Source organism: Dryobates pubescens, chromosome 33 (genome assembly GCF_014839835.1).
Source record: "Dryobates pubescens isolate bDryPub1 chromosome 33, bDryPub1.pri, whole genome shotgun sequence".
Classification (NCBI taxonomy): Eukaryota; Metazoa; Chordata; class Aves; order Piciformes; family Picidae; genus Dryobates; species Dryobates pubescens.
Genome location: NC_071644.1, coordinates 2,771,461 through 2,796,217, shown reverse-complemented (window position 1 = coordinate 2,796,217; position 24,757 = coordinate 2,771,461). Strand labels below are relative to the sequence as shown.

The following is a 24,757-nucleotide window of genomic DNA, read 5'->3' as shown; positions in this document are numbered from 1 at the left end:
TGGCTTCTCACCCCCTCAGTTCCCTCTGTGCTTTTCTCTTGCAGGAGGCTCAAGAGGCCGAAGCCCTGCAGGAGGAGTTAAATGAGAAGATCGAGAGGCTGAAAGCAGAACTTGTGGTCTTTAAGGGTCTGATGAGTGATGTAAGTAAGCTGCAGAGCAAGAGTGGCCAACTCCCACTGCCTTTGTGAAGCGTGTGTGTCATGCAAATGGCTTCATTCATGGAAAGGGTATGGCCCTAGTGAGTGCTGCTTCGTAGTTAGCATTCTGGCTGCCTTTCTGACCTAATGCATCAGGCAGATCACCCTGCCCCCTGCTTCCTGTCTGGTCTGTGTAGAGATGCATTGACTCGCTGCTTAGCCCATGACCCGGACTCTTCCCTCCCCTTCCCAGTTCTCCACAGCTGGCAAGAGCCAGCAAGTCAGATCCGCAGCCCTGCGCTGCTGGGAGACCTCACAGGTCAGGGCGAAGGGTTCAGCAGTGTGCAGCACCGAGGGGACTCTGCTCTGAGAAAGTCCCCTTCAAAAGGAAGATGAGCTCTGTGGTGTCAGCTCCCTTTCTGGAAGCTCTGAGGAGGTTCACCCAGAGTCACTGGTTGAAGTGTGGCTTTGTCTGCAGCGCTGCTTCCACCTAATCGTTTTGTTTCAAGGGCTCGTCCTCTCAGGAGTTTCCTCCTCTGTTGTTAGCTGTTCAAAGCTGGGCTGTGCCTGGATCATTTTCTTCCAGGTAGAGCAGCACTCCTACAGACACCTAGCCAGCTCAGCTGTGTTGGCAGTGAGGTGCCATGCTCTGGGACTGAAGGAGTGCTGCTGCCAGCTGTCTGATGGCTCTGTCCTACTGTGCTTACTTCTCCTGTGATTCGGGGTGGGACTGCTGCCTTCTGTCTCTTGTGTAAAGCTTGCTGCTCCCTGGTGTCAAACCCAGGCTCTCAGGGCTGCTAGATCTGTTGGGGTGAATCAAGTCAGCAATCAGCTGGCTCTTCTTTTGGTGTTGAATGGGAAACAGGCCTGCTTGGGTCGAGGCAGAGTGTGAGGGGGAGAGACTTGTCAGGGCTGCATCGCCACACGACGACTTTTCTACTGGGGAAGAAGTGTTTGTGTGTACAAAAAGGGTGGGGGTGAGTGCAAACATCCTCCTCAGCCTCGAGAGAATGTGTGCTCTGGGCTTTGTGAAGTCTCTAAAGGAGAAGAGAGCCCAAGGAAAGCTTGGTTTGAATCCCTCTGGGTAGATGTTTAGAGTAGGGAAGGGGCAAACTGTTGGCACGTGGCTCTTGCTTTCCTGCAGCTGATAGAATCAGAGTGGGGTAGGAGTTGGAAGGGACCTCTGGAGATTGAGTTCAACCCCCCTGCCAAGGCAGGGTCACCTAGAGAAGGTCACACAGGAGCATGCCCAGGTGGGTTGGGAGTGTCTCCAGAAATGGAGACTCCACCACCTCTCTGGGCAGCCTGCTCCAGTGCTCCACCAGCCTTAAATGGAAGGGGTTCCTCCTCATGTTTAAATGGAACTTCTTACAGTCCAGGTTGTGCCCATTGCCCTTGTCCTGTCCCTGGGCACCACTGACAAAAGACTGGTCCTATCCTCCTACTACCCACCCTTTGAGTATTGATCAGCATTGGTGAGATCCATCCTCAGGCTGCACTTTTCCAGAGCTGGTGCCTCTGCAGTTGGTAAGGTTGTGTTGGGAGTGTGGCAGTGTTCAGAGGCTTCAATTTTCTCAGTGTCTTTGGAAGACCCAAAACTCTTAACTTGCCCCAAGGTGGCTGAGGAGGCTGGGAAAGAGCTCTCTAATGATTTGAAAGAAAACAAAACCCCAACCCCAAAGCTTTCCCCTTGGTATTCAAGAATGCTCTGCAAAGAGTGGATCTGCACAGGATGATCCAAGGGCTGGAGCAGCTCTGCTGTGAGGATTAGGCTGAGGGAGCTGGGGGTGTTCAGCCTGGAGAGGAGAAGGCTCTGAGGGGACCTCAGAGCTGCTTTCCAGTACCTGAAGGGATCCTGCAGGAAGGCTGCAGAGGGGCTTTTCATGAGGGTGTGTGGAGACAGGCCAAGGGGGAATGGTTTGAAGCTGAGGCAGAGCAGGGTTAGAGTGGAGCTGAGGAAGAAGTTCTTCAGTATGAGGGTGGTGAGACTCTGGAATGGGTTGCCCAGAGAGGTTGTGGCTGCCTTCTCCCTGGGGGTGTTCAAGGCCAGGCTGGATGAGGCCTTGAGCAGCTGAGTCTAGGTGAGGAGTGTCCCTGCCTATGGCATGGGGGTTGGAGTAGATGATCTCTGAGGTCCCTTCCAACCTGAGCCATTCTAGGACTCAGGTCAAAGCAGAAGCCTGACCTGGCCACTGAAGTGCTCCCTTCCAACAGGAAGTCTCATCTGGGCTGCAAAATAACCTTCTTCCTGGAACAGAGTTTGTTCCTAAGGAGCCAGCTGCAGTCTCTGGTGGGACTCTCTCTTACAAATCCCATTCCTAGTTACTGGCCAGGGGGAAGCAAGAGAAAACCAGTTTTTTCCATGTTGAATTTATGCCAGGCTGGAAGCCAGGTTGATGCCAGAGAGGAGTTGTTTGGTCTTGGCAGCTTTTGTGGAGCTCCTCAGATCCAGTCTTGAGTTTTATGGTATGGAATCACAGAATGGTCTGGGTTGGAAGGGACCTCCAAAGGTCATCCAGTCCAACCTCCTGTGCAGTCAGCAGGGACATCCTCCACTAGATCAGGTTGCCCTGTGGAGCCTCACCTTGAATATCTCCAGGCCTCAACCACCTCCCTGGGCCACCTGGCCCAGTGTTCCACCACCCTCCTGGTACAGTTAGCTGGGTAGCTTGGATTCTGTGTTAAGAGCAACTCCTCCTTGCAGGCAGAGTCTTTTCTGTCTGAAAAGGGGTGGTGGGGTGGGGGTGTGGGGAATTGGTGCAAGCTCACCAGGTTTTAGATTTCATTCCAGTCTCCACATTCTTCCTGTTATTCTCCTCCACGAGGTTTTTTTGTTCCTCCTTCACTTGCAGAGTTTTACTGCTCCGTAAAACAAACCCCACCTAACCCTGGCCACATCTGGCAGCTGTGCTGGGGGTGGGTATAAGGTTGTTTGGGGGTTGTCTGGTTGGGTTTTTGTGGTGGCAAATGGCTCTTGAGTTCCAAGTTCCTTCAGAACCAGCTCTGAATGTTAACTGTTAGCTGCCTGGTCTGCTTAGGCTGTCCCTTGCCCTGCCTTTCCTTTCCCGGAGCAGCTGGAATGTTGGTTAAAGAATGGTGTGGCCTCCCCCCGGGGGGGTTAGAGAGATACTCTTGGGGGTATCTCTTCTTGCCTTGAACTGTCTTAATACTAGAAGATAATCACTGCTGTCCTTCCTGCAGCCCATGACAGACCTGGACACAAAGATCCAAGAAAAGGCCATGAAGGTGGACATGGACATCTGTCGGCGAATCGATATCACAGCCAAGCTGTGCGATGTAGCGCAGCAGCGCAACTCTGAAGACGTTTCCAAGATATTCCAGGTGATTAGGCCATGAATTTTCCAGAGGGCAGCAGGAGAAGCGAGGGGACCAAGAGGGAGCAGAGCTGACAGTATTGGTCTTAGGTCATTTGCCTTCCCCTGGAAGCTTGTCTCTGCGTGGGACGTGGTTCCCTCTCTCGCGGGCCGGGAAGCGTAGCTTTCTCCCGCAGGAGCCTGCTCCAAGAGGATGAAAACGTGGAGGGCTGTCAAAAGCAGCCTCAGGAGGACTTTGAGGACATGTTGGTAGACTGCTGGTAGTCTGCAATGAATGCAGGGATGAAAAAACAACAAACCCAACCCCCCTCCCAGGTCTAGGTTTGTACAAATGGCTTCCTCACATCTGTTCCCTGCACAAGCGGAGAGGGTTGGAAGCTCGTTGGATGTTCTTATTTCTGGCTCGAGCTCCATGGCCAGAAAGAAAGCTGCTGTGGTGGTGAGCAACGACTGCTTTGTGAGACTAGGAGCTCCAGCTGCTTTCCTTGAGCTGCTGTGGCCCCTTGGTGCTAGTAGGAAAGTCCTTTAACGTGCTCCAGGAGCAAGGAGTTAACAGCTGTGTGTGGAGCAAACCTGTAACGAGGAGAGGCTGGAGGAGCTGGGATAGTTTAGCCTGGAGAAGAGGAGGCTCAGGGGAGACCTTCTTGCTGTCTGCAACTACCTGAAGGGAGGTTGGAGCCAGGAGGGGGTTGGTCGCTTCTCCCAGGCAAGCAGCACCAGAACAAGAGGCCACAGTCTCAAGCTGTGCCAGGGGAAGTTTAGGCTGGAGGTGAGGAGAAAGTTCTTCCCAGAGAGAGTTGTTAGCCATTGGAAAGTGCTGCCCAGGGAGGTGGTGGAGTCCCCATCCCTGGAGGTGTTCAAGAGGGGCTTGGATGTGGCTCTTGGAGCCATGGTTTAGTAGTCAGGAGGTGTTGGGTGAGAGGTTGGACTTGCTGAGCTCTGAGGTCTTTTCCAACCTTATTGATTCTATGATTCTGTGACCTCCCAGTGCAGCTGGCCTTGGGTCATCACTGCAGTTTCAGCTGTGGTTAACCCAGCTTCCTTCTCCTCTGCTCTGAATGTGCCTCCTTGAGTCTTTTCACTGAGTCTGATGCTTTTCTTTGTGTAGTGATGACCACAGAGTGTGCTGACAGCTGTCCCCAAACCACTGGAGAGGACCCCGGTGGTCTCTCCCGGTTGTGTTTTCATGGCTGCAGTGAAGTTGCCTGAATGCTTAATGGGTTGTTTGTGTTGCCTTACATAGCCTGGAAGACCCAAATCTCCTCCCTTTTCTAGCATGTTGAGCCAGTGGGCACAAAAAGAAGCCTCAGGATGGCTTTTAAGACATAGAATCATAGAATGCCTTGGGTTGGAAGGGAGCTTTAAAGGTCATCTCGGCCAACTTCCCTGCAGTGAGCAGGGCTACCCCAACTAACCTAATGAGGTTACCCCAACTAACCTAACTAATGAGGTTGCCCAAAGCTCCATCAAACCTGACCTTGGATGTCTCCAGGGGTGGGACATCCACCACCTCCCTAGGCAACCTGTGCCAGTGTTCCACCACCTTCACAGCAAAGAACTTCTTCCTAGTGTCCAGTCTAAATCTACCCTTCTCTGGTTTGAAACCCCTCATCCTGTCACTGGAAGCCCTCCTTAAACAGTCTCTCCCCAGCTTTCTTGTAGCCCCCTTCAGATACTGGAAGGCCACAGGTTAGGCCTCCTGGGAGCCTTCTCTTCTCCAAGCTGAACAACCCCAGCTCCCTCAGCCTGTCCTTGTAGGAGAGGTGCTCTAGCCCCCTGATCATTTTTTGTGGCTCTCCTCTAGGTCTGTGTCCTTATGTCTTTCTTGTGCTGGCAGCCCCATAGGTGGACACAGCACCAGAGGTGAGGCCTCAGCAGAGCAGAGGGGCAGGATCCCCTCTCTCCATCCCTCTGGCCACGCTGCTTCGGGTGCAGCCCAGGCTGCCATTGGCCTTCTGGGCTGCAAGTGCCCATTGCTGGCTCCTGTCCAGCTTTTTTGTCCACAGGATGTCTTACATTGTGCTCCTTCTGCTCTTTGAGGAGGACTGCTGGGGCTTTCTGCTCAAAGCTGACTGCTAACTTTGCCTCAAAGCTAACTTTGGGGCCAGCATGCAGCGGTTAAAATGAGTGGCAGGGAGAACAGCACCAATAAGGAAGGGATGGCTGAGGTGCCAAGTAGAGGCAAAACTCCAGCAGGTTGGGAGTGGACTGTGTGTTTTTGTGAGTCTGTGGCACCATCTGTGACTATCTTCCATGCTGCTGACAGTCCTCAGCTGAAGAAGTGATCCTCTGCAGCCTTTGCAGGGGCATCCCTTGAGTTCTCTGCACATCTATGAACTTCCTTTCTTTGAGGTGGCCCAGGTGTTTTCATGGTTCACTTAACCCTTCTCCTGTCAGCCTGAAGATGAGCACTCTGCCTCTGCTGCTGGGGTGGGAATAAAGGCTACCTACAAAGGCTTCCTGTCTACTCTTTTGTGGTGGTTCAGTGCTGGGGGCCACAGCCTGTGGCGGTGGCAGGAGAGGGAGAGTTCTGTCATCGCTCTCAAGCCTGCTGCCTGGCCACTCCTGCCAGCTTTCTGCTTCTGCCCTGTATCATTCTAACCTCTGCATGTTCTCTGGTGGATCACAGACTGGTGTCAGTGAGCAGACAAACATCTGTAGAGCGCTGGCAGCCTGCAGCTTGCTTTGCTCCTCACCCTTCTGAGCTGCTTCCTTGTGCTCTGTGTTCACCCCCCGTGAACGGACGCGGTTCCTGTCTTGAATCCTGGCGATCCCTGGGCTGCCTGGCAGCTGATGAACACTTCTCTCACTCCAGCCTAATGGTTCTCCTTCTTTGTTTCTGCCCCTTATGGCACAGCACCTCAGCTGAACCTCCTAGTTACTGCTCTTCTCTCCAATTAAGGTGGCTTCCAAGAAGAAGGAGCGCAAGCTGACGTCTGACGACGACCTCTCTGAACAGGATGGAGACAATGGCAGGTTCTCTGATGATGAGGTCAGCTGCTCCTTGAACATCACAGATGAAATGAAGAGGATGTTTAATCAGCTGTGAGTATCATGGAGAAAGCCTCACCTGTTGAATCCCACAAAGCCAAGTGCTGGCTCGTTTCACAGCTTCACATTGGGTTGCATTGGGTTGGAAGCGGACCCTCAAAGGTCATCTTGGCCAACCCCTCTGCAGCCAGCAGGGACACCTTCCACTACATCAGGCTGCCCAGGGCCACATCAAGGCTGATCTTGAATGTCTCCAGGGATGGGGCTTCCACCACCTCCCTGGGCAACCTGTTCCAGTGTCTCCCCACCCTCATTGTGCAGAACTCCCTCCTGAGTCTGACCTAAATCTGCCCTGCTGCAATTTCAAACCATTGCTCCTCGTCTTATCCCCTTCTGAACAGTCCCTCCCAAGCCTTCCTGTAGCTCCCCTTCAGATACTGAAAGGCAGCCCTAAAAGTCTCCCTGTGGCCTTCTTTTCTCCAGGCTGAACAGCCCCAACTCTCTCAGCCTGTTCCCACAGGGGAGGTGCTCCAGCCCTCTGATCATCTTTGTGGCCACCTCCCACCCTAGCTCCATGTCATGCTTGGGTTGGGGGTGCCATAGCTGGACACAGTGCTCCAAGTGGGGTCTCAGCAGAGCAGAGAGCTCCTGTTGTAGACAGGATGGCTGTGGCCACAGCCTGGTGAGACTTTTGAAGGTCTCTGCTGTTTGTTTTTGCCAGAGGAAGGCCCCAGGAAGGGCTGCAGCTCTTTGACTTTCCCAGCACTGGAGTCTGGGTGTCTTCTGCCAACTTCTGCAGTGACTGCAGAGGGAAGAATTCCCAGAGTTTTCCCACACAATGTAGGCCAGTGTTCCAAATGTGGGAGTGTGTGAGAAACCCTCTGAGGAGCACTAGCTCATCCTCTGCTCTCAGCTGCTGCCAGAGGCTCTGTTCTCAGAGTCTCTCTCTCGCCTTTGCACTTGAATTTCACCTATAAGAGGGCACAGTGTGCACAGAAGGCCTCTTGTTAGACCTTTGGGGGTAAGCTTTTAGTCTCTTCTTCATATTCAGTGGAGTAAATAAAGAGCTCCAGGCTTGGGGCAGAGTGCCTGGAAGCTGCCCTGCAGAAAAGGACCTGGGGATGTTGGTTGAGAGCAGCTGAAGATGAGCACCCATGTGGCCAGGAAGGCCATCAGCATTCTAGCCTGGATTAGTACCAATTTGGCCAGCAGGTCCAGGGAAGTGATTGTCCCCTTGTACTGGGCAGTGGTGAGGCCACACCAGGTTCAGTTTTGAGCCCCTCACTCCAAGCAGGACACTGAGAGGCTGGAGCAGGTCTAGAGAAAGGCAAGGAAGCTGGGGAAGGGTCTGGAGAACAGGGCTGAGGAGGAGCAGCTGAGGGACCTGGGGTTGTTGAGCCTGGAGAAGAGGAGGCTGAAGGGAGACCTTCTGGCTCTCTCTACAACTCCCTGAAAGGAGGTTGGAGCCAGGTGGGGGTTGGTCTCTTCTCCCAAAGAACAAGTGACAAGACAAGAGGAAATGGCCACAAGTTTCTCCAGGGGAGGTTAAGATTGGACATGAGAAGAAATTTCTTCCCTCAAGGGTCTCTCAAAGAGCAGCCCAGGGAGGTGGTTGAATCTTCATCCCTGGAGGTGTTTAAATGCCACAGGGAGGGAATGGAATGGGATAGGATGGGATGGGATAGGATAGGATAGGATAGGATAGGAGTTAACCAGGTTGGAAAAGACCTTTGGGATCATCAAGTCCAACCTACCACCCAGCACCATCTGATCAAGATGTGGTGCTGAGGGCCATGGTTTGGCCCCAGCCTTGGCAGAGGTGGTTGGAGTGGGTGACCTTGCAGGCCTTTTCCAACCAGAAGGATTCTGCCATTCTAAGAAAAGGCCCAGCCCAGCTCTGTCTGAGGTTGTTGGGGTTTAAAATCCCCTTCCCAGCCCTGCTGACTCCACACAGGCAGCCTGTCTCCTTAGCCCAGCTCCTCAGCCTCCTGCAGACACTGCTGGCCTCAGCTTCCTCAGTGAGATGTTATCTGCCTGAGAGGAAGTGAGCTCAAGGAACAAAAATGCATCAGCCTGAAATGAGCAGCCTCCTTCTGGGAACAGCTTCAGGTTTTTGTCAAACCTCCCTAACAAGGCCAAGGAGCAGCTACCAGTGTTCCACTCTGCTGCTGTGCAAACCAAAAGGGACTCAGCTGCCTCCTGAAACTTTCCTTCCTTGCACAACTGACCTAGGCTTGTTCAGACAGCAGAGTGAAAGGTCACTCTTGCCACTGTTTGCTGCAGTCTTAGGTGGCTGCAGCAGGATCTGTGCTGTTTCAGCCCCCAGTAAGGGTTTATAGAATCAGAGAATTTGTTTGGGTTGGAAAAGACCTCCAAGGTGTCATCCAGTCCAACCTTCAACCCAACCCCACCATGGCCACCAAAGCATGGCCCCAGGTGCCATGGCCACAGGTTTCTTGACCACCTCCAGCACTGGGGACTCCACCACCTCCCTGGGCAGCCTGTGCCAAGCCCTGACCACTCCTGCAGCAAAGAAATTGTTCCTCATGCCCAACCCAAACCTCCCCTGCTGCAACTTGAGGCCATTTCTGACTGCAGGTAGGGAGAACAGAAACCAGCTCCACTGTAACACCTGGGAGCCTCTCACAGACTTGGAGGGCTTGGATGTTCATGGATGGGGACTTTTTGGCCTGGGAGGTGCAGCCCTCAAGAGGAGGTAGGAAGCTCAGTCATGCTCCCAGCCCTCCCACACCAGCACAGCTGAAGGGGAATGGCAAATGAGAGCACAATTCAAAGGGCTACCTTGGAATGGTTGGGATTACCACCTCCAAAATACTGGAGAGGGGAAGGTGCTTAGGGACATGGCCTAGGAGCTGTGTACAGGGAGATGTTAGGCTGTGGTTGGACTCGAGGGCCTTGAGGTCTTTCCCAGCCAGGTGGTTCTTTGAATCATGGAATCATTGGATTGTTTGGGTTGGAAGAGCTCTCTGAGGTCATCCAGTCCAACCTGCCACCTAGCACCACCATGGCCACTAAACCAGGGCCCAACATGCCATGGCCACAGGTTTCTTGGACACCTCCAGGCATGGGGACTCCACCACCTCCCTGGGCAGCCTGTGCCAATCCCTGACCACTCCTGCAGTGAACAAATTATTCTTTATCTCCCACCTAAACCTCCCCTGCTGCAACTTGAGGCCATTTCCTCTCATCCTATCATCTGATACAAGGGAGAAGAGACCACCCCCCACACCAGTCCATCCTCCTTCCAGGGAGCTGTAGAGAGCTATGAGGTCTCCCTCTCAGCCTCCTCTTCTCCAGGCTCAACACCCCCAGGCCCCCCTCAGCTGCTCCTCCCCAGCCCTGTTCTCCAGACCCTTCCCCCAGCTTCCTTGCCCTTCTCTGGCCACACTCCAGCCCCTTTATGGCCTTGCTGGAGTGAGGGCCCCAAAACCGAGGTGCCCCCTCCCCAGTGCCTGGCACAAAGGCACAACAGCTTCCCCTGCCCATCATTTTGGGGCTCAGTTTCCCCTCTGCCTTTGGAGAACAACGTTTGGAAGTGCTGCAGGGAAAAACCTTGGCTGAACTGCCTCCTGCAGAGCAGCAGGGAGGCTTCTGCTGCCTGTTTGTGGTCAAAATCCTCACCCTGGCTGTGGCCTTGTGTGCGAGCAGAAGGGTTTGAACCGTTTTGGGGGGGGTTTGACAAGCAGGGGAAGCCGATGTGCAGCTCCATCTGGAGGGCAGAGCCAGCACTGTGGGCTTGAAGCAGGAGTGGGAACAAGGCTCTTTTCATCCTGCTCTGGGGTGGCAAAGAGCCCAGCAGGCAGGCAGGCACTTGGGCAGGGGCAGAGCCTGGTTGTTACTAGCTGGGAGAGCTTGCTGCTGCTGCTGCATTGTCTCCTGCAGTCACTTTTCAAACCCCCCTTTTTGCCAGGAGATTCATTCAAGGGCTGAGGGAGCAGGGCTGGGGTTGTGGCCACTAAAGCTGGGGTGGTTGCCACTAGAGCTGGGGCTGTAGCCGTTCCAGCAGGGGCTGTAGCCTCTGGAGCTGGGGCTGTAGCTGCTCCATCTGGGGCTGTAGCCTCTGGAGCTGGGGCTGTAGCTGCTCCATCTGGGGCTGTAGCCTCTGGAGCTGGGGCTGTAGCCTCTAGAGCTGGGGCTGTAGCTGCTCCATCTGGGGCTGTAGCCTCTAGAGCTGGGGCTGTAGCTGCTCCATTTGGGGCTGTAGCCTCTGGAGTTGGGGCTGTAGCCTCTGGAGCTGGGGCTGTAGCTGCTCCATCTGGGGCTGTAGCCTCTGGAGTTGGGGCTGTAGCCTCTAGAGCTGGGGCTGTAGCTGCTCCATCTGGGGCTGTAGCCTCTAGAGCTGGGGCTGTAGCTGCTCCATCTGGGGCTGTAGCCTCTGGAGCTGGGGCTGTAGCCTCTGGAGCTGGGGCTGTAGCTGCTCCATCTGGGGCTGTAGCCTCTGGAGCTGGGGCTGTAGCTGCTCCATCTGGGGCTGTAGCTGCTCCATCTGGGGCTGTAGCCCCTGGAGCTGGGCCTGCAGCTGCTCCACCGGGGGCTGCAGCCACTCCATCTGGGGCTGTAGCCCCTGGAGCTGGGGTTGTAGCCACTCCAGTGGGGGCTGTAGCCACTCCAGCTTCTCCTGTTTCCTTCCCAGCCGTGAGACCTTCGATTTCGACGACGACTGCGACAGTTTGACGTGGGAGGAGAACGAGGAGACCTTGCTTCTGTGGGAGGACTTCACCAACTGCAACCCTTCCATCGACCTCCAAGGCGAGGTGAGCTTCTCTCCCTTGTTCCTTCCACCCTTCCTCTGCAGAAACCACAGCCTTCAGCAGCTCTTTCAGCCATCTAAGCCCTGGGACATTTGAGTGGCTTTGCCACGCCAAGCTTCCTTTGATTTTTCAAATCCTCTTAGTGCTTTCTCTCTGTGGCTGCTTTGCAGCCCCTGCAAGCACTTTATTTACCAACCTTCAATTCTTCTGCTCCTTCAAACTGAGGGTTTGGAAGGACCAAGTGAGTGGCAGAAGATCCAGCGTGTCCTGTTGCTCCAGGAGCATCACACAACATCATCATAGCATCAATAAGGTTGGAAGAGACCTCCAAGATCATCAAGTCCAACCTGTCACCCAACACCTCCTCACAACTAAACCATGGCTCCAAGTGCCACATCCAATCCCCTCTTGAACACCTCCAGGGATGGGGACTCCACCACCTCCCTGGGCAGCACATCCCAATGGCCAACAACTCTCTCTGGGAAGAACTTTCTCCTCACCTCCAGCCTAAACCTCCCCTGGCACAGCTTGAGACTGTGTCCTCTTGTTCTGGGGCTGGGTGCCTGCCTGGGAGAAGAGACCAACCCCCAGCTGGCTCCAAGCTCCCTTCAGGGAGTTGCAGAGAGCAAGAAGGTCTCCCCTGAGCCTCCTCTTCTCCAGGCTAAGCAACCCCAGCTCCCTCAGCCTCTCCTCCCAGGGCTGTGCTCCAGACCCCTCCCCAGCTTTGTTGCCCTTCTCTGGACACCTTCAAGTCTCTCAATGTCCTTCTTAAACTAAGGAGCCCAGAACTGGACTTGCAAGATGCCTCTCCAACTGGACACCGTACTCAAGGTGTGGCCTAACCAGGAGCATGACACAGCCTGGCACCCAGAGCAATCCTCTCTCCATGTCCTGTTGCTCCAGGAGCATCACACAACCTGTCACCAGATCAGTCCTTGGGGGTGCTGGTGGATGAGAAGCTCAATATGAGCTGCCAGTATACACTTGTAGTCCAGAAAGCCAACCAGATCCTGGGCTGCATCAAGAGAAGTGTGGCCAGCAGGTTGAGAGAGGTGATTCTCCCCCTCTACACCACTCTGGTGAGACCCCACCTGGAGCACTGTGTCCAGTTTTGGAGCCCCTATTCCAAGAAAGATCTGGAGGTGCTGGAATGTGTCCAGAGAAGGAAGGACATCCATGAGGATGAGCAGAGGGCTGGAGTTGGGCTGCTGTGGAGACAGACTGAGAGAGTTGGGGTTGTTCAGTCTGGAGAAGAGAAGGTTCCGAGGAAACCTAATTGTGGCCTTCCAGGATCTGCAGGGGGCTCCAAGAAAGCTGGGGAGGGGCTTTTGAGGGTGTCAGGGAGGGATAGGACTGGGGGGGATGGAGCAAAATTAGAAGTGGGGAGATGGAGATTGGATGTGAGGAAGAAGTTGTTCCCCAGGAGGGTGGTGAGAGCCTGGCACAGGCTGCCCAGGGAGGTGGTGGAAGCCTCCTGCCTGGAGGTGTTTGCAGCCAGGCTGGAGGTGGCTGTGAGCAACCTGCTGTGGTGTGAGGTGTCCCTGGCCATGGCAGGGGGGTTGGAGCTGGCTGAGCCTTGAGCTCCCTTCCAACCCTGACAATCCTGTGGAATAATCCTGCCTGCTGCCACTGTCCCTGCAGTGCAGCGCTGCTGAGGCAGCAGTCTCCTGCACGCTGTCCTGCGCTGGCTGCCAGGGGCCTGCGTTCACTTCCAGGCTCCCTCTTTGTGCCTCGCCTGGCATGGGCTGGAGCTGCAGCGATCCCTCCCAAGGGCTGGGGGCTGCAGCGCTGCTTAGCTGCCTTGGGAGAGCAGGGAGAGTGGCAGAGTGCTCAGATGCAGGCCGTGTGCTGGAGCGAAGTGGCAGGCTGATTTGCATCGCGCTGCACGGTGGGCTGGGCGCAGCTCTCGGGGGAGCGGCGCCCGGCTCGGCCCCGCCGCGCCGCAGCTCCCAAGGTCTTAAGAAGCTTAAATCCTTCTAAATGGAAAAATTATCCAAGGCAAGGGTAGATTTGGCTTGTAGATGGAGGTGCAGAATAAAGACTGCTGCCTCTGTGCCTGGTCTTTAGCACAGTGCTTTACATGCCTGAATCTGCCTTCCGCTGGCTTTATTCCTTTTCAAGTCCTTACGCGCTGCCCCAGCCACCTCCTCTCCCTGACCTCCCTCCTTAAAGCCCTTCTGCATATAAAAGGATCAGTGGAATGAGTCTTGTTAACTCCAGGCTGGTTAGCCTGATGCTGCTACCGCGGTAGGGTCCTGATAAAGCTGCCTCAGATGTGGCCCAAGGATGGAGGGGAGGGAAACGTAATTAACGTTGAATGAAATGGATGATAATTTCCTCTCGAGCAGAAGGCAGGCAGCTAAGAACATGAAAGAGAACAATGAGGTTGTTCCAGGCTCTTTGTGGCAGCATGAAATAGTGCTGTGTGAGGTGGGTTTGGGGCTTCTTTCTTTTTTTTTTGGAGCCCAGGCTGTGCTTGGCAATCCAAATGATAACAGGGGGAGGGGGCTGTTGTCTGCCAGGATGTCCCCTCCGGGCCAGAGCGCGTCCTCCTGTGGGCTGTGTCTCATCAGGAGGGTGCTGGAGTCAGCTGGCTTCAGCCAGCAGGCAAGGGAAGAATTTCAATGGGGAAGGCTGCGTGCAGAGCATACCTGTGAGGTGAGGGAGGCTGAAAGGACCTGAGAGCAGAAAGCTGTCAGTGGGAAATGACCATTCCAGCATGGAATGTGCTGAGAGCAGAGTTATCTCGGTGCGATCAGGCTCGGTCCTTTGGCGTGCATCAGGTAGCTGTGTTTAATTGCTGGGGCCTTCCTCGATGAGAGGCTTTATCTTGGTGTGCACAAAGCCCTGTCCCCTGGTACAAAAAGGGTTTCCTGGTGAGCCACTCTGAAGGAGCAGCACATCCCCTGTCTGTGTAAGGCTGTCTCAAACAAATCCTGGCTGAAAGAGCACAGCAACCTGCTGCATTCCTGAGTGAGGTTAGGCAAGAAAATCTTCAGCCTGCCTCTGCGTTTCCTCCTCAGCTTCTGGTTAATTCTTTGTGCCTTCCTTTCCCCTACAGGAGGAAAACCTGGGGAACCTGATCCACGAAACAGAGTCTTTCTTTAAAACAAGAGACAAAGAGTACCAAGAAACAATAGGGCAGATAGAGGTAAGGAAAAGGGAGCCTGCTGATAGCAAAGCACGCAGGGTGTTGTGGTCTGGTGTACCCAGGGAGGAAAGATGGAAAGCTGCACATCTAAGAAGACAAAAGCAATTTTCCTTTGTCCTACCCTTGGGATTGTTTCTAAATACCACTCTCTACAAAGCACTGTGATTGAAGAAGCAGAGAAGCATAGAATCACAGAATCAGCAAGGTTGGAAAAGACCTCAAGGATCATCAAGTCCAACCTGTCACCACAGACCTCATGACCATGGCACCAAGTGCCACATCCAGTCCCCTCTTGAACACCTCCAGGGATGGGGACTCCACCACCTCCCTGGGCAGCACATTCCAATGGCAAACAACTCTCTCTGGGAAGAACTTTCTCCTCACCTTGAGCCTAAACTTCCACTAGCACAGCTTGAGACTGTGTCCTCTTGTTCTGGTGCTGCTTGCCTGGGAGAAGAGACCAACCCCCACCTGGCTCCAACCTCCCTTCAGGGAGTTGTAGACAGAAAGAAGGTCTCCCCTGAGCCTCCTCTTCTGCAGGCTAAGCAACCCCAGCTCCCTCAGCCTCTCCTCCCAGGGCTGTGCTCCAAACCCCACCCCAGCCTTGCTGCCCTTCTCTGGACACCTTCAAGTCTCTCAATGTCCTTCTTAAACTGAGGAGCCCAGAACTGGACCCAGGACTCTTTCCTCACTTTCATTCTTTTTTCCCCCCCTTTCCTCCTTCTTTTTCCCCCCTTTCCTCCTTCTTTTTCCCCCCTTTCCTCCTTCTTTTTCCCCCCTTTCCTCCTTCTTTTTCCCCCCTTTCCTCCTTCTTTTTCCCCCCTTTCCTCCTTCTTTTTCCCCCCTTTCCTCCTTCTTTTTCCCCCCTTTCCTCCTTCCTTTCCCCCCCTTTTTTTCTCTTGCACATCCATCCTCACTCTGGGAAACGCTTCACAAGCCGTGGCCTTGGAGGTTGCCAGCCAGGACAGCTGTAGCTTCTCAGTCCCTTTGCCCTGCCCAGAATATGCTCTCATTAATTACTGCAGACAAACAAGGTGCCAAGAAGCAGAAAAAGGAAAATCCAAACAAAACCCAAACAATCTCAGGCTGTTGAGCTCTTGATTACAACACACTCCCCGAGCTTCTGAATACGTTGGCACTACACAGCACTGAGGTGAAACATGTGTTGTGTGCATGGTTTGGTTTGGTTCTGGGCAGCTTTAGCTGCCATCTTCCTCACCCCTATGGAAGATGGAGTGGAGCTGGGAGGGAAGCTGCTAGCAACATGCCTTAGGCTGACGATTTCCTCTTCTTTCTTCCAGCTGGAACTGGCCACAGCCAAGAGCGACATGAATCGGCACCTTCATGAATATATGGAAATGTGCAGCATGAAAAGAGGCCTGGATGTGCAAATGGAAACCTGTAGGAGGCTTATCAAAGGCTCTGCTGACAGGTAAGAAGATAATTACCACTCTGCCCCTGGGGGGGTGGGTGCTGCAGGAATGTATTTGGCTCTTGTTTCCTGCCAAGTTGTTTTAAAGGCAATGGAATCGTTGAGTCATTCAGGATGGAAAAGGCCCTTTGAGATCATCAGGTCCAACCATTTACCCTAGGAAGAGACTGGATGGGGTGCTTGGTGCCATGGTTTAGTTGATTAGATGGTGTTGGGTGATAGGTTGGATTGGATGATCTCAAAGGTCTCCTCCAACCTGGTTAATTCCGTCCCTTCCTCTTCCCTTCCTCTTCCCTTCCTCTTCCCTTCCTCTTCCCTTCCTCTTCCCTTCCTCTTCCCTTCCTCTTCCCTTCCTCTTCCCTTCCTCTTCCCTTCCTCTTCCCTTCCTCTTCCCTTCCTCTTCCCTTCCTCTTCCCTTCCTCTTCCCTTCCTCTTCCCTTCCTCTTCCCTTCCTCTTCCCTTCCTCTTCCCTTCCTCTTCCCTTCCTCTTCCCTTCCTCTTCCCTTCCTCTTCCCTTCCTCTTCCCTTCCTCTTCCCTTCCTCTTCCCTTCCTCTTCCCTTCCTCTTCCCTTCCTCTTCCCTTCCTCTTCCCTACCACTAAACCATATCTAAATGAGCTGTAAACCCCTCCAGGGATGGTGACTCCACCACCTCCCCAGGGCAGCCTGTTTGACCACTCTTTCAGTCAAACCTTTCTTCTCAATCTAAAACTGGATCCCAGGAGGTTCCACCTCAACACATGGAGAAAACTCCCTTGGTGTGAGGGTGCTGGAGCTCTGGAGCAGGCTGCCAGAGAGGTTGTGGAGTTTCCTTCTCTGGAGGCTTTCAAGACCCACCTGGATGTGTTCCTGTGTGACCTGAATGTGAGCCAGCAGTGTGCCCAGGGGGCCAAGAAGGGCATCCTGGCCTGCAGCAGGAAGAGTGTGGCCAGCAGGAGCAAGGAAGTCCTTGTGCCCTGTGCTCAGCACTGCTTAGGCCACACCTGGAGTCCTGTGTCCAGTTCTGGGCTCCTCAGGTTAAGAAAGAGGTTGAGCTGCTGGAAGGTGTCCAGAGAAGGGCAACAAAGCTGGGGAGGGGTCTGGGGCACAGCCCTGGGAGGAGAGGCTGAGGGAGCTGGGGTTGCTTAGCCTGCAGAAGAGGAGGCTCAGGGGAGACCTTCTTGCTCTCTCCAACTCCCTGAAAGGGAGGTTGGAGCCAGCTGGGGGTTGGTCTCTTCTCCCAGGCAACCAGCCCCAGACCAAGAGGCCACAGTCTCAAGCTCTGCCAGGGGAAGTTCAGGCTGGAGGTGAGGAGAAAGTTCTTCCCAGACAGAGAGATTGGCCATGGGAATGTGCTGCCCAGAGAGGTGGTGGAGTCCCCATCACTGGAAGTGTTTAAGAAGAGCCTGGCTGAGGCACTTGGAGCCATGGTTTAGCTGTCAGGAGGTGTTGGGTGCCAGGTTGGACTCGCTGATCTCTGAGGTCTTTCCCAACCTGGTTCATTCTATTCTGTTTGGGTTTTTTGGGGGTTGTTTTTTGTTGGCTGAACCTTTTCTCTGCATCTTCCCTCCCTCCCAGAAACTCTCCATCTCCCAGCTCTGTAGCCAGCAGCGACTCAGGAAACACAGATGAAATTCAGGACGAGCTGGACAGAGAGACGGACGTGGAGCCCATGGTCAGCTGATACGTAGCTGCAGCATTCCAGTGGAAAGGGAAGACCCAAGAAAAGAGCAGAAAACAGTAAACTCATTGGGGGGGGTGGGGAGGGCGGGGAGGAACGAGAGGAAAACCAACCAGACAGACCCCCCCCCCAAACCCCACCAAAAGGAGAAACAAAACCCCCACGAAGACTTTGGGAACCTCCTCGCACAGGGTTTCTGAGGACTCATTCCTCCAGGCACCCCCCCCCACCCCTTCACCCCACCCAAGGATTGGTGCTGTCAATTTCTATTGTTCTACAAATCACAGATGTTCAGAAAAACAAACAAAACCATGGTGGTTTAATTGTGCCTTTGCCCCAAGCTGAAGCCACTTTGAGCTCCAGTGAAATATTAATAGAAGGTGGGTTTTATATATATATATATATGTGTGTGTGTGTATATATATATATAAAAGTAAATGCAACCTGGTAGCAGCAGAGAATGGTGCTGCAAAAGGCTCTGGGTACTTTTCAAGAAGCTCCTGGGTTTCTTGGACTGCTGCACTGAAGCAAGGAGCCCTGGCAAAATGAACCCAGCGGGGCTCCAACCATCGCCAGCCTCTGGCACGAACCGGAGCGGCTCCAAATTGGGAACGCTGCTAAAATCACAGCAGCTTCACAAACAGGGTTGTGGTTGTTTGTTTGTTTGTTTGGGGGGGATTGAAAAGACACCCCCCCACACACAAGGAATTCCTTCATCTTTCCAGCTGAAGGAGTTTGGCAAGAAATAGGTGCAAGCTTTCTGCTCGACTCCAGGGCTCGGAGCAGCGGGTCTCAGCCTGGTGGCAAAGCAGGCGGCCAAAGGGAGGAAGGCTTCGGTGGGGTGGGACTGTCACTGATAAACTACTATGCAAAACAAACAAAAGCTGGCCTTATCTATGTGGAATGTTTGGTCCCTGCTGGGCTACACTTCTGTGGTGGGGAAAGGAAAGCTCAACACACACACAAAAAAAAAACCCCCAAGCCCCCCACTTCTGCACTTGGTAGTTACCTGTAGAGCTTCTGTTGAGGAGGGATCCTGTGTCCCCATGCCTTTGTTTGCAGTGACTGGATTGAGAGGGCTGTCAGCCCTTCAGTTCCTGCCTTGTTCTGTGTTTTCCTCTTCTCTTTCCTTCCCCCCCCACAGCCCCCTCTCACCAGGACAGTTTAATTTTAAACCATGGTGTCTGCAGATTTCCCTTTGCTGACAAGGAGGCAACTCCATTTGCTGCTGCTTTCAGGATGTTTAGAGTGGGGTAGGTGAAGCATCAGGGTAAAGTGATGTGTGTGGGGGGAGAGAGAGGGGCTTGAGATGTGACCCTGGGGTGAGTTGGAGACCTCTGTTCCTCAGGAAAGTTGGACTTGGGAAAACCCTGTAATCCCTTTTTTTTTTGGGGGGGGGGGATGAAATGAACCCCAGCCTGCCCTAGAATTGAGGAAGAACAGCCATGAGCTTTCTCTGTGAGAAAAATGAGAGGACCTAGGCTCTGTCAGTCTGGATCTTTAACACAACAGAAAAGCAGCACCCAAAGTCAAATCACTTGGTGGTGTTGGAGGCATCATCACCAAGCTGCTGGTGGTGGTTGTAGCACCTCAGCCAGGGAAAAACAGGGTACAAACCCCAGCCAATAATTAGTTTGTTTGGGTTTTGGTTTAGACCTGGACTAAAAGTGTAGTTAAATCCTGCCTGAAGGTCACTGTGTGGTTCCCTGGCAGCTGCAAGGCTCAGAGCAAATACCAAATGTGTTTTGGGGTTGGTTTTTTCTCTGCCAGGAAGCTTAAAAACTCCTTTGCAGGAGCACTGCTGGGACTGGGCAGGGAAGCACCTGATGGAAGCCTCCTCTCAGTGATGTGTGAAGTTGTCAAGCTGGGCAATCTTTTTAGCTTCCTGAGTGTTGTTTCCAAGCCTTTTATGGATTGATCTGAACTCAGTAAGCCTTCAGCCAGGAGAGATCAGTGTTGCTAGGTCCAGAAAGAGCACAAGGTGTCTGAGCAAACAGCATGTTCCTGGGCAGTGAGGTAGAGGAGCAAGATCTCAGAGGGCTTCTGCTTGCACTTAGCCCTGTGGCCACAGGCATGGCTTCTCAATGTGAGCGTCCTGGTTTGCTCTTTGGCCCCACCTCCTGCTTGGTGGGCTGGTGCTTTCAGGCCACATCAATCAAAGAGGCTCCCTGTGTCTTTCAGAAGGGGGAGGACCACCAGGATGCTCCCTCTGGAGCCACCACAGGGAGGCCACAAATCCACAATGGATGGCTTCTGTCCCAGTAAACAGACCCAAGGATATTCTGTGGTGGAGTTACTCGTGGAGTAGCTACCAAGTTCTTGGTTCCTGTGGTGTGGGCTAGGGGCTGCTGCTGTTTCATCCTGTAAATGTAGATTAAGTTTTCCTCTGGAAGAGAAACTTTATATTCCAAAGTGCTCACTTCTATTAGCTCTTAGGTGGCCCAAAGTGGTTAAGTGGCACATTTGCCACAGGGCTGCAAGGTGGGGGTGGGGTAGGGGCAGGAGGAGGAGGAGATATTTTTGTGGAGGGGGCTGGGACTGCATGTTTTCAATCAAGTACTCTAAAGGTTTTCAAGCCTGTTATGAGCTTCAGCTGCTAATAGGGAGTTTCTCAGGAGGCTGAGAAACCATTTGCCAAAGCTGGATGTCTGTGATGCTTTAGTGACTCTGATGGAGGGTGCTGGTGTGAAGCATTCTCCTTGCACAGTGAGATCAGCCTCTGAAATGCTCTTTGGGACTGGAGAAACGCAAAGATCTGTAACAGCCAGCCAGCTTAGCTGCTCTGTTGGGTGAAGGTTGGTTTTTTCCCTCCTCCCCTTTAAAGTTCATTGTTCCTGGAAGGGGTGAGGGGGGGGAAAAAAAAGCTGGTTTGGAAACTGGTAGTTGGTATGTTGAAGGTAGGGAGGGAATATCCTCAGTTTGAAGGTGAGAGGCAAGTGAGGAAGCAGAACTTGAGCTGCTGAAATGAGCTGTAACCTCCAGTCCATCTCCTAGCCATAGTTACGAGGAGCATCTCTTAACAGGGCTGGTAAGTTGTGAGGGATGTGGGTCTGTAGTGTAGGGTAGGGGGTGGGGTGGGTATAAGGTGTCTGGTGGTGATGTGTATGACAGGTAAGTCACCATGGTTGTTGGTGTCTGTTTTGTATAACCATCTGTAACCCATCTGTAAAGCAGAGAAGTCGTTTCCAGGCTCGGGGTTTGCTTTCCGTAGGCCTTGGCGGATCGACCTCTCAGGAGCCAGCGAGGGGGTTGGTCCCTGGATTGTTTCCCAAGGAGCTCCTTTGGGTTGGTTGCAAGCCCTGCTGCTGGAGCTGCCAGTGGCCCTGTTTGTGTATAGAAACTTGGCCAGGAACAAAACAAAAGCAAAACCCAAACCCCCGGCGTGCAAACGCTGGAGATGATTCCGATGACCTCCTGCTTTCTTTTTCCTTCCTTTGTAAAGCTGTAAATACTTTGGTTGGGTTTTTGCCTCTCCCCCTCCCCCCACTTTGTTTTCTGGTCTTAATGTGGTGTCATATTGACACTTTTTTTTTAAGACTTGAACAATCAGAAAACCCCTCCTCAATTGTGCCACTCCTTCGAGGGGATTTGAAGGGAGCAAACTGTTTGGTGTAGGTTCCCTGGTTGCTCGTCGGGGCGGGGGGTGGCATTGACCGCTCCGCTTCCTGCGGTGGGTTTGTCCCAAACCAATCTCATCTTTCCCCCCCCCCCCCCCCCCCATGGCTTTGGTGGCTGCATGTTGTTCAGCCAAAACAAAAAAGAGCCCAAAGAATCAGCCACTTCTCATCATCCTATTTTTTTCCCCTTAGTGATTCACACAACGAAGCAGCAAAAGTTCTCTCAACACCGACAAAGCAAAAGCGTTTTGGGGGGGGGAGGTGGGAGGAGGGGGGGATGTAATGAAACAATGCAACTCACTTAAGCTAAATGTGGAAGCTGTTTATAAACCCACAGCATATATTCTGTTTCTCTTTGGGGTTTCTGAAGTGCAAACTGAACTCTGTTGGGCAAATGCAATTCTTTCTCTCCCCTTCCCCTTGGACAGGATCCTTCTGCTCTTGGGGCGAGGGGGTCCCGCATCGGTTTCAAGCCATGATGCAGGCACTGATAGGACAGGCAGGGCTGTGGAGCACTCACCCATTGCAGCCTTGGGGCAAGCATGGGGAAGCTGAGCAGGTTAACAGCTTTTCTGCCACTGAAAGAAGTATTGCTGAGCCCCCTGCTTGGGTTTGTTCCTCCCCCCACTGATGGTGAGGCATTCCGCTGGAGAGGGTAAAATCCTCCCCTAAATCCCAGGGGGATGGAGTTTGGTGTTCTGCCTGATGGGAAGACAAATTGTCAACAGCAGAATAAATTGGAATGAACCTGGGAAACCAAAAAGAATAGGTCAGGAGGGGCTGAGGGAGCTGGGGGTGTTTAGCCTGGAGATGAGGAGGCTCAGGGGAGACCTCCTTGCTGTCTGCAGCTCCCTGAAGGGAGGTTGCAGCCAGGTGGGGGTTGGCCTCTTCTCCCAGGCAACCAGCAGCAGAACAAGAGGGCACAGTCCCAAGCTGCCCCAGGGGAAGTTTAGGCTGGAGGTGAGGAGAAAGTTCTTCCCAGCAAGAGTAATTGGCCATTGGAATGTGCTGCCCAGGGAGGTGGTGGAGTCCCCATCCCTGGAGGTGTTCCAAAAAGGCTTGGATGTGGCACTTGGAGCCGTGGTTTAGTTAGTCGGGAGGTGTTGGGTGATAGGTTGGACTTGCTGAGCTCTGAGGTCTTTTTCCAACCTTACTGACTCTCTGATTCTAAAGCTGCTAATATGAGACATTTTTCTTGCACAAACCATTCCTGCCAAGTGGGGTCAGCAGCCTGAGGTTGGCTGAGCAAAGGCGCCGGCCATCGGTGGGTGCTCACAGCCCTGCGCTCTCCCTAAAGCAGCTGTTTCCTCCCTTCAGTTTCCCTTGGCTCTGGCAAAAAAGGGAAAAAATAGGTGGAGGAATGTTTGTGTTGGAGCACATGAGGAAGAGAATTGCAGTGCTTGGGAAGTGTCAGGTTGTGTTTCCCACTCGGGTGTTTAAACCCGCGATTGCTCACAGCCGATGTAAGGACCGAGAGCGCTTCCCCGGTGCGATAACAGCCGGGGGGAGGATCCAACGCATCTTGCTTCAGGCCTCCTGGGGTTTCTCATTCTTTTGCACTGAGCCAGGGCTTGGTTTCAAGGGTCACCCACAGGTTTTTAAACACCTTTGCCTTCGGCGTTGTCACCCCGATGGGTTTTAGTAGAACGTAGCTTCTGTGGCTTTGAGTCTTAAACGAGAAATCGCCCCTCAAGGCCCCAGGTAGTGTCCTGGGGTTCATCATGCTGGCTTTGGAGGTGACCTGGGAACGCTGCCTGCCAAATCCTTAACTCAACCCCTTGCCAACCCCTTGGTGGAGAGGGGGAGCACTGAAGGCTTGAACCCAAGTCTTTGGCAGAGCAGTGAAGGAAAAAACCACTTGATTCTTTCTTTCTTTCTTTGTCTGTTTTGTGTGTGTGTGTGTGTGTGGAGTTCAGTGTCTTAAGACCCTTCCACCTTTGTGGGAGCCTTTCAAAGCTTCTCTTTTGAAGAAGCAACAGATTACGTTTAAGAAGTGGGTGTTTGCTGCTTCCAGAAATCACAATTCCCTCCTAATTCGAGGCACTCCCAAGAGGAAAGGAGCACTTTTGTTAAGCACAAGCGGTGCTTGTGGGTCTGGCTGGCTCCATTTTGGAGGAACTAATGATGTTAAACGCTTCAAGCAGACCCTGGAGGGGGAGGGGATGACTTCAAACCTGTGTCATATCCATGGCAGAACCACCCCAGCACCACTCCCCCTCCCCAAGGCCCTGGGGGGTTTGCGAGCTGCCCCAAACCGACAATCCCTGCACAAGACCGATCGGTTGGTTTTGGTTGGGTCGGTGTTTTCGTTTTCCACCTGAAATTTCTCTTCGGGGAAGGACTGAGGATGATTGAAAGCTGGGTCACTGCACAGCGCTTCTTGTGCAACAAAAGACATTCACGTCGCCATTTAGGGCCTCAAAACCCCACCTTAACCTGCGGCTCCAAGCGTGCAGAGCAAGGTTCTGCCAAGAAAAAAAACCCCAAACCCCCAATGAATAATAAAAGGATTATTTATTGTTTCATGTGTTGAAGTGGGAGGGAGAGGAAGGTATTGATGACTCCTTCCCCTCCCTCCCCCTCCCCCCCGCTGTGTCACTTCTTGTCGGTTCCTTCTTAGGGCACGTTAAAGAGTTTCTTTTATACACATTCAAAACAGACTACTGATCCGTGTGGAAATCAACCTGTTTACTGTAACGTTGTAAATATTGTGCTTTATATTCTGTATATTAGCTTCTTTTAATGAAAAAAAAAAAAACCCAACCGAAAAATAATGAACTGATGATGCTGTTTGATCTCCGGGGAGGAAAGGACGAAGGCTGAACCAGCTCCCCAAGAGGGTAAATCGATTGCCTTCCGTGGCTGGAAGTCCGTCCTGGGCAATTTGCAAGCAGACCCAACGGTAACAGGCACTTGGGGTGGATTTTGGACCATCAAAGGCCGTCGCAAATCTAATCCACTTTAGCAGGAGAACTGAGAAACCAGCCCGGGGCGAGAGCCAGAAGCGTTCGCCCTCCTCCCGAGTTCCACCGGATTATCTCCGTTCGCCTCTCTCAGTGCCAAACCCCACCTCACCCCACCCCTTCCAGGTCTGCTTCCCGACCAGCCACCGCTCTGGGCTCCTGCCCTGCGTCCGTCCGTCCGTCTATCCTTCCTTCCTCAGCCGTGCTGCCTCTCCAGAGCACTTCACCCTTCACCGGAGGGGTTCATCCTTCGTCACTCGACCCATCGGTTGCGTACCCCGCGGGGGCTTCTGGGCGACAAAGTGGGGCGTGGGAGCTTGGCCATGAAACGGGTTGCAGTCGTCCTCTGGTTACAAGGAAAAGGAAAAAAAAAAAAACGACAAAAAAATACAAAATAAATACCAAACTCCTGGTTTCATGCCTCCGTGTGCTCGTTCTTGGCTTGCAAATCACCTTTGGGGGCAAAAGCTGCTTCTGGCTATGGATCGGGAGCGGATGATTTGGGGTGGGGGTGGGGAGGGAAGACACCAAATCCTCCAAGCTCCCTAAAAATATTAGCACCTTTCAGCAGCCCCTCTTCTCCTCACCAGAAAGAAAACCGCTTCAGGTCAAGCCCAGTTTCCTGTCGCTATTTTGGGTCAAAAATACCTCTTTTTAAGTGGATGGTTAATTTCTACGAGGGGAGGGGGAGCCGCAACCT

General features: G+C 53.2%; 1 protein-coding gene across 1 annotated transcript in view; it reads left to right on the top strand.

The window, feature by feature from the left end:
• Positions 1-17,547, top strand: part of IFFO2 (intermediate filament family orphan 2) — a 62,556-nt gene extending 45,009 nt beyond the window's left edge. Inside the window, exons 3-9 of the mRNA XM_054175755.1 lie at positions 45-140; positions 3,339-3,479; positions 6,375-6,517; positions 11,118-11,238; positions 14,297-14,386; positions 15,688-15,818; positions 17,375-17,547. Of these exons, the coding sequence (XP_054031730.1) occupies positions 45-140; positions 3,339-3,479; positions 6,375-6,517; positions 11,118-11,238; positions 14,297-14,386; positions 15,688-15,818; positions 17,375-17,480 (828 nt within the window). The 3' untranslated portion in view covers positions 17,481-17,547. The remainder of the gene's footprint in view (positions 1-44; positions 141-3,338; positions 3,480-6,374; positions 6,518-11,117; positions 11,239-14,296; positions 14,387-15,687; positions 15,819-17,374) is intronic.
• Positions 17,548-24,757: the final 7,210 nt, after the last annotated feature.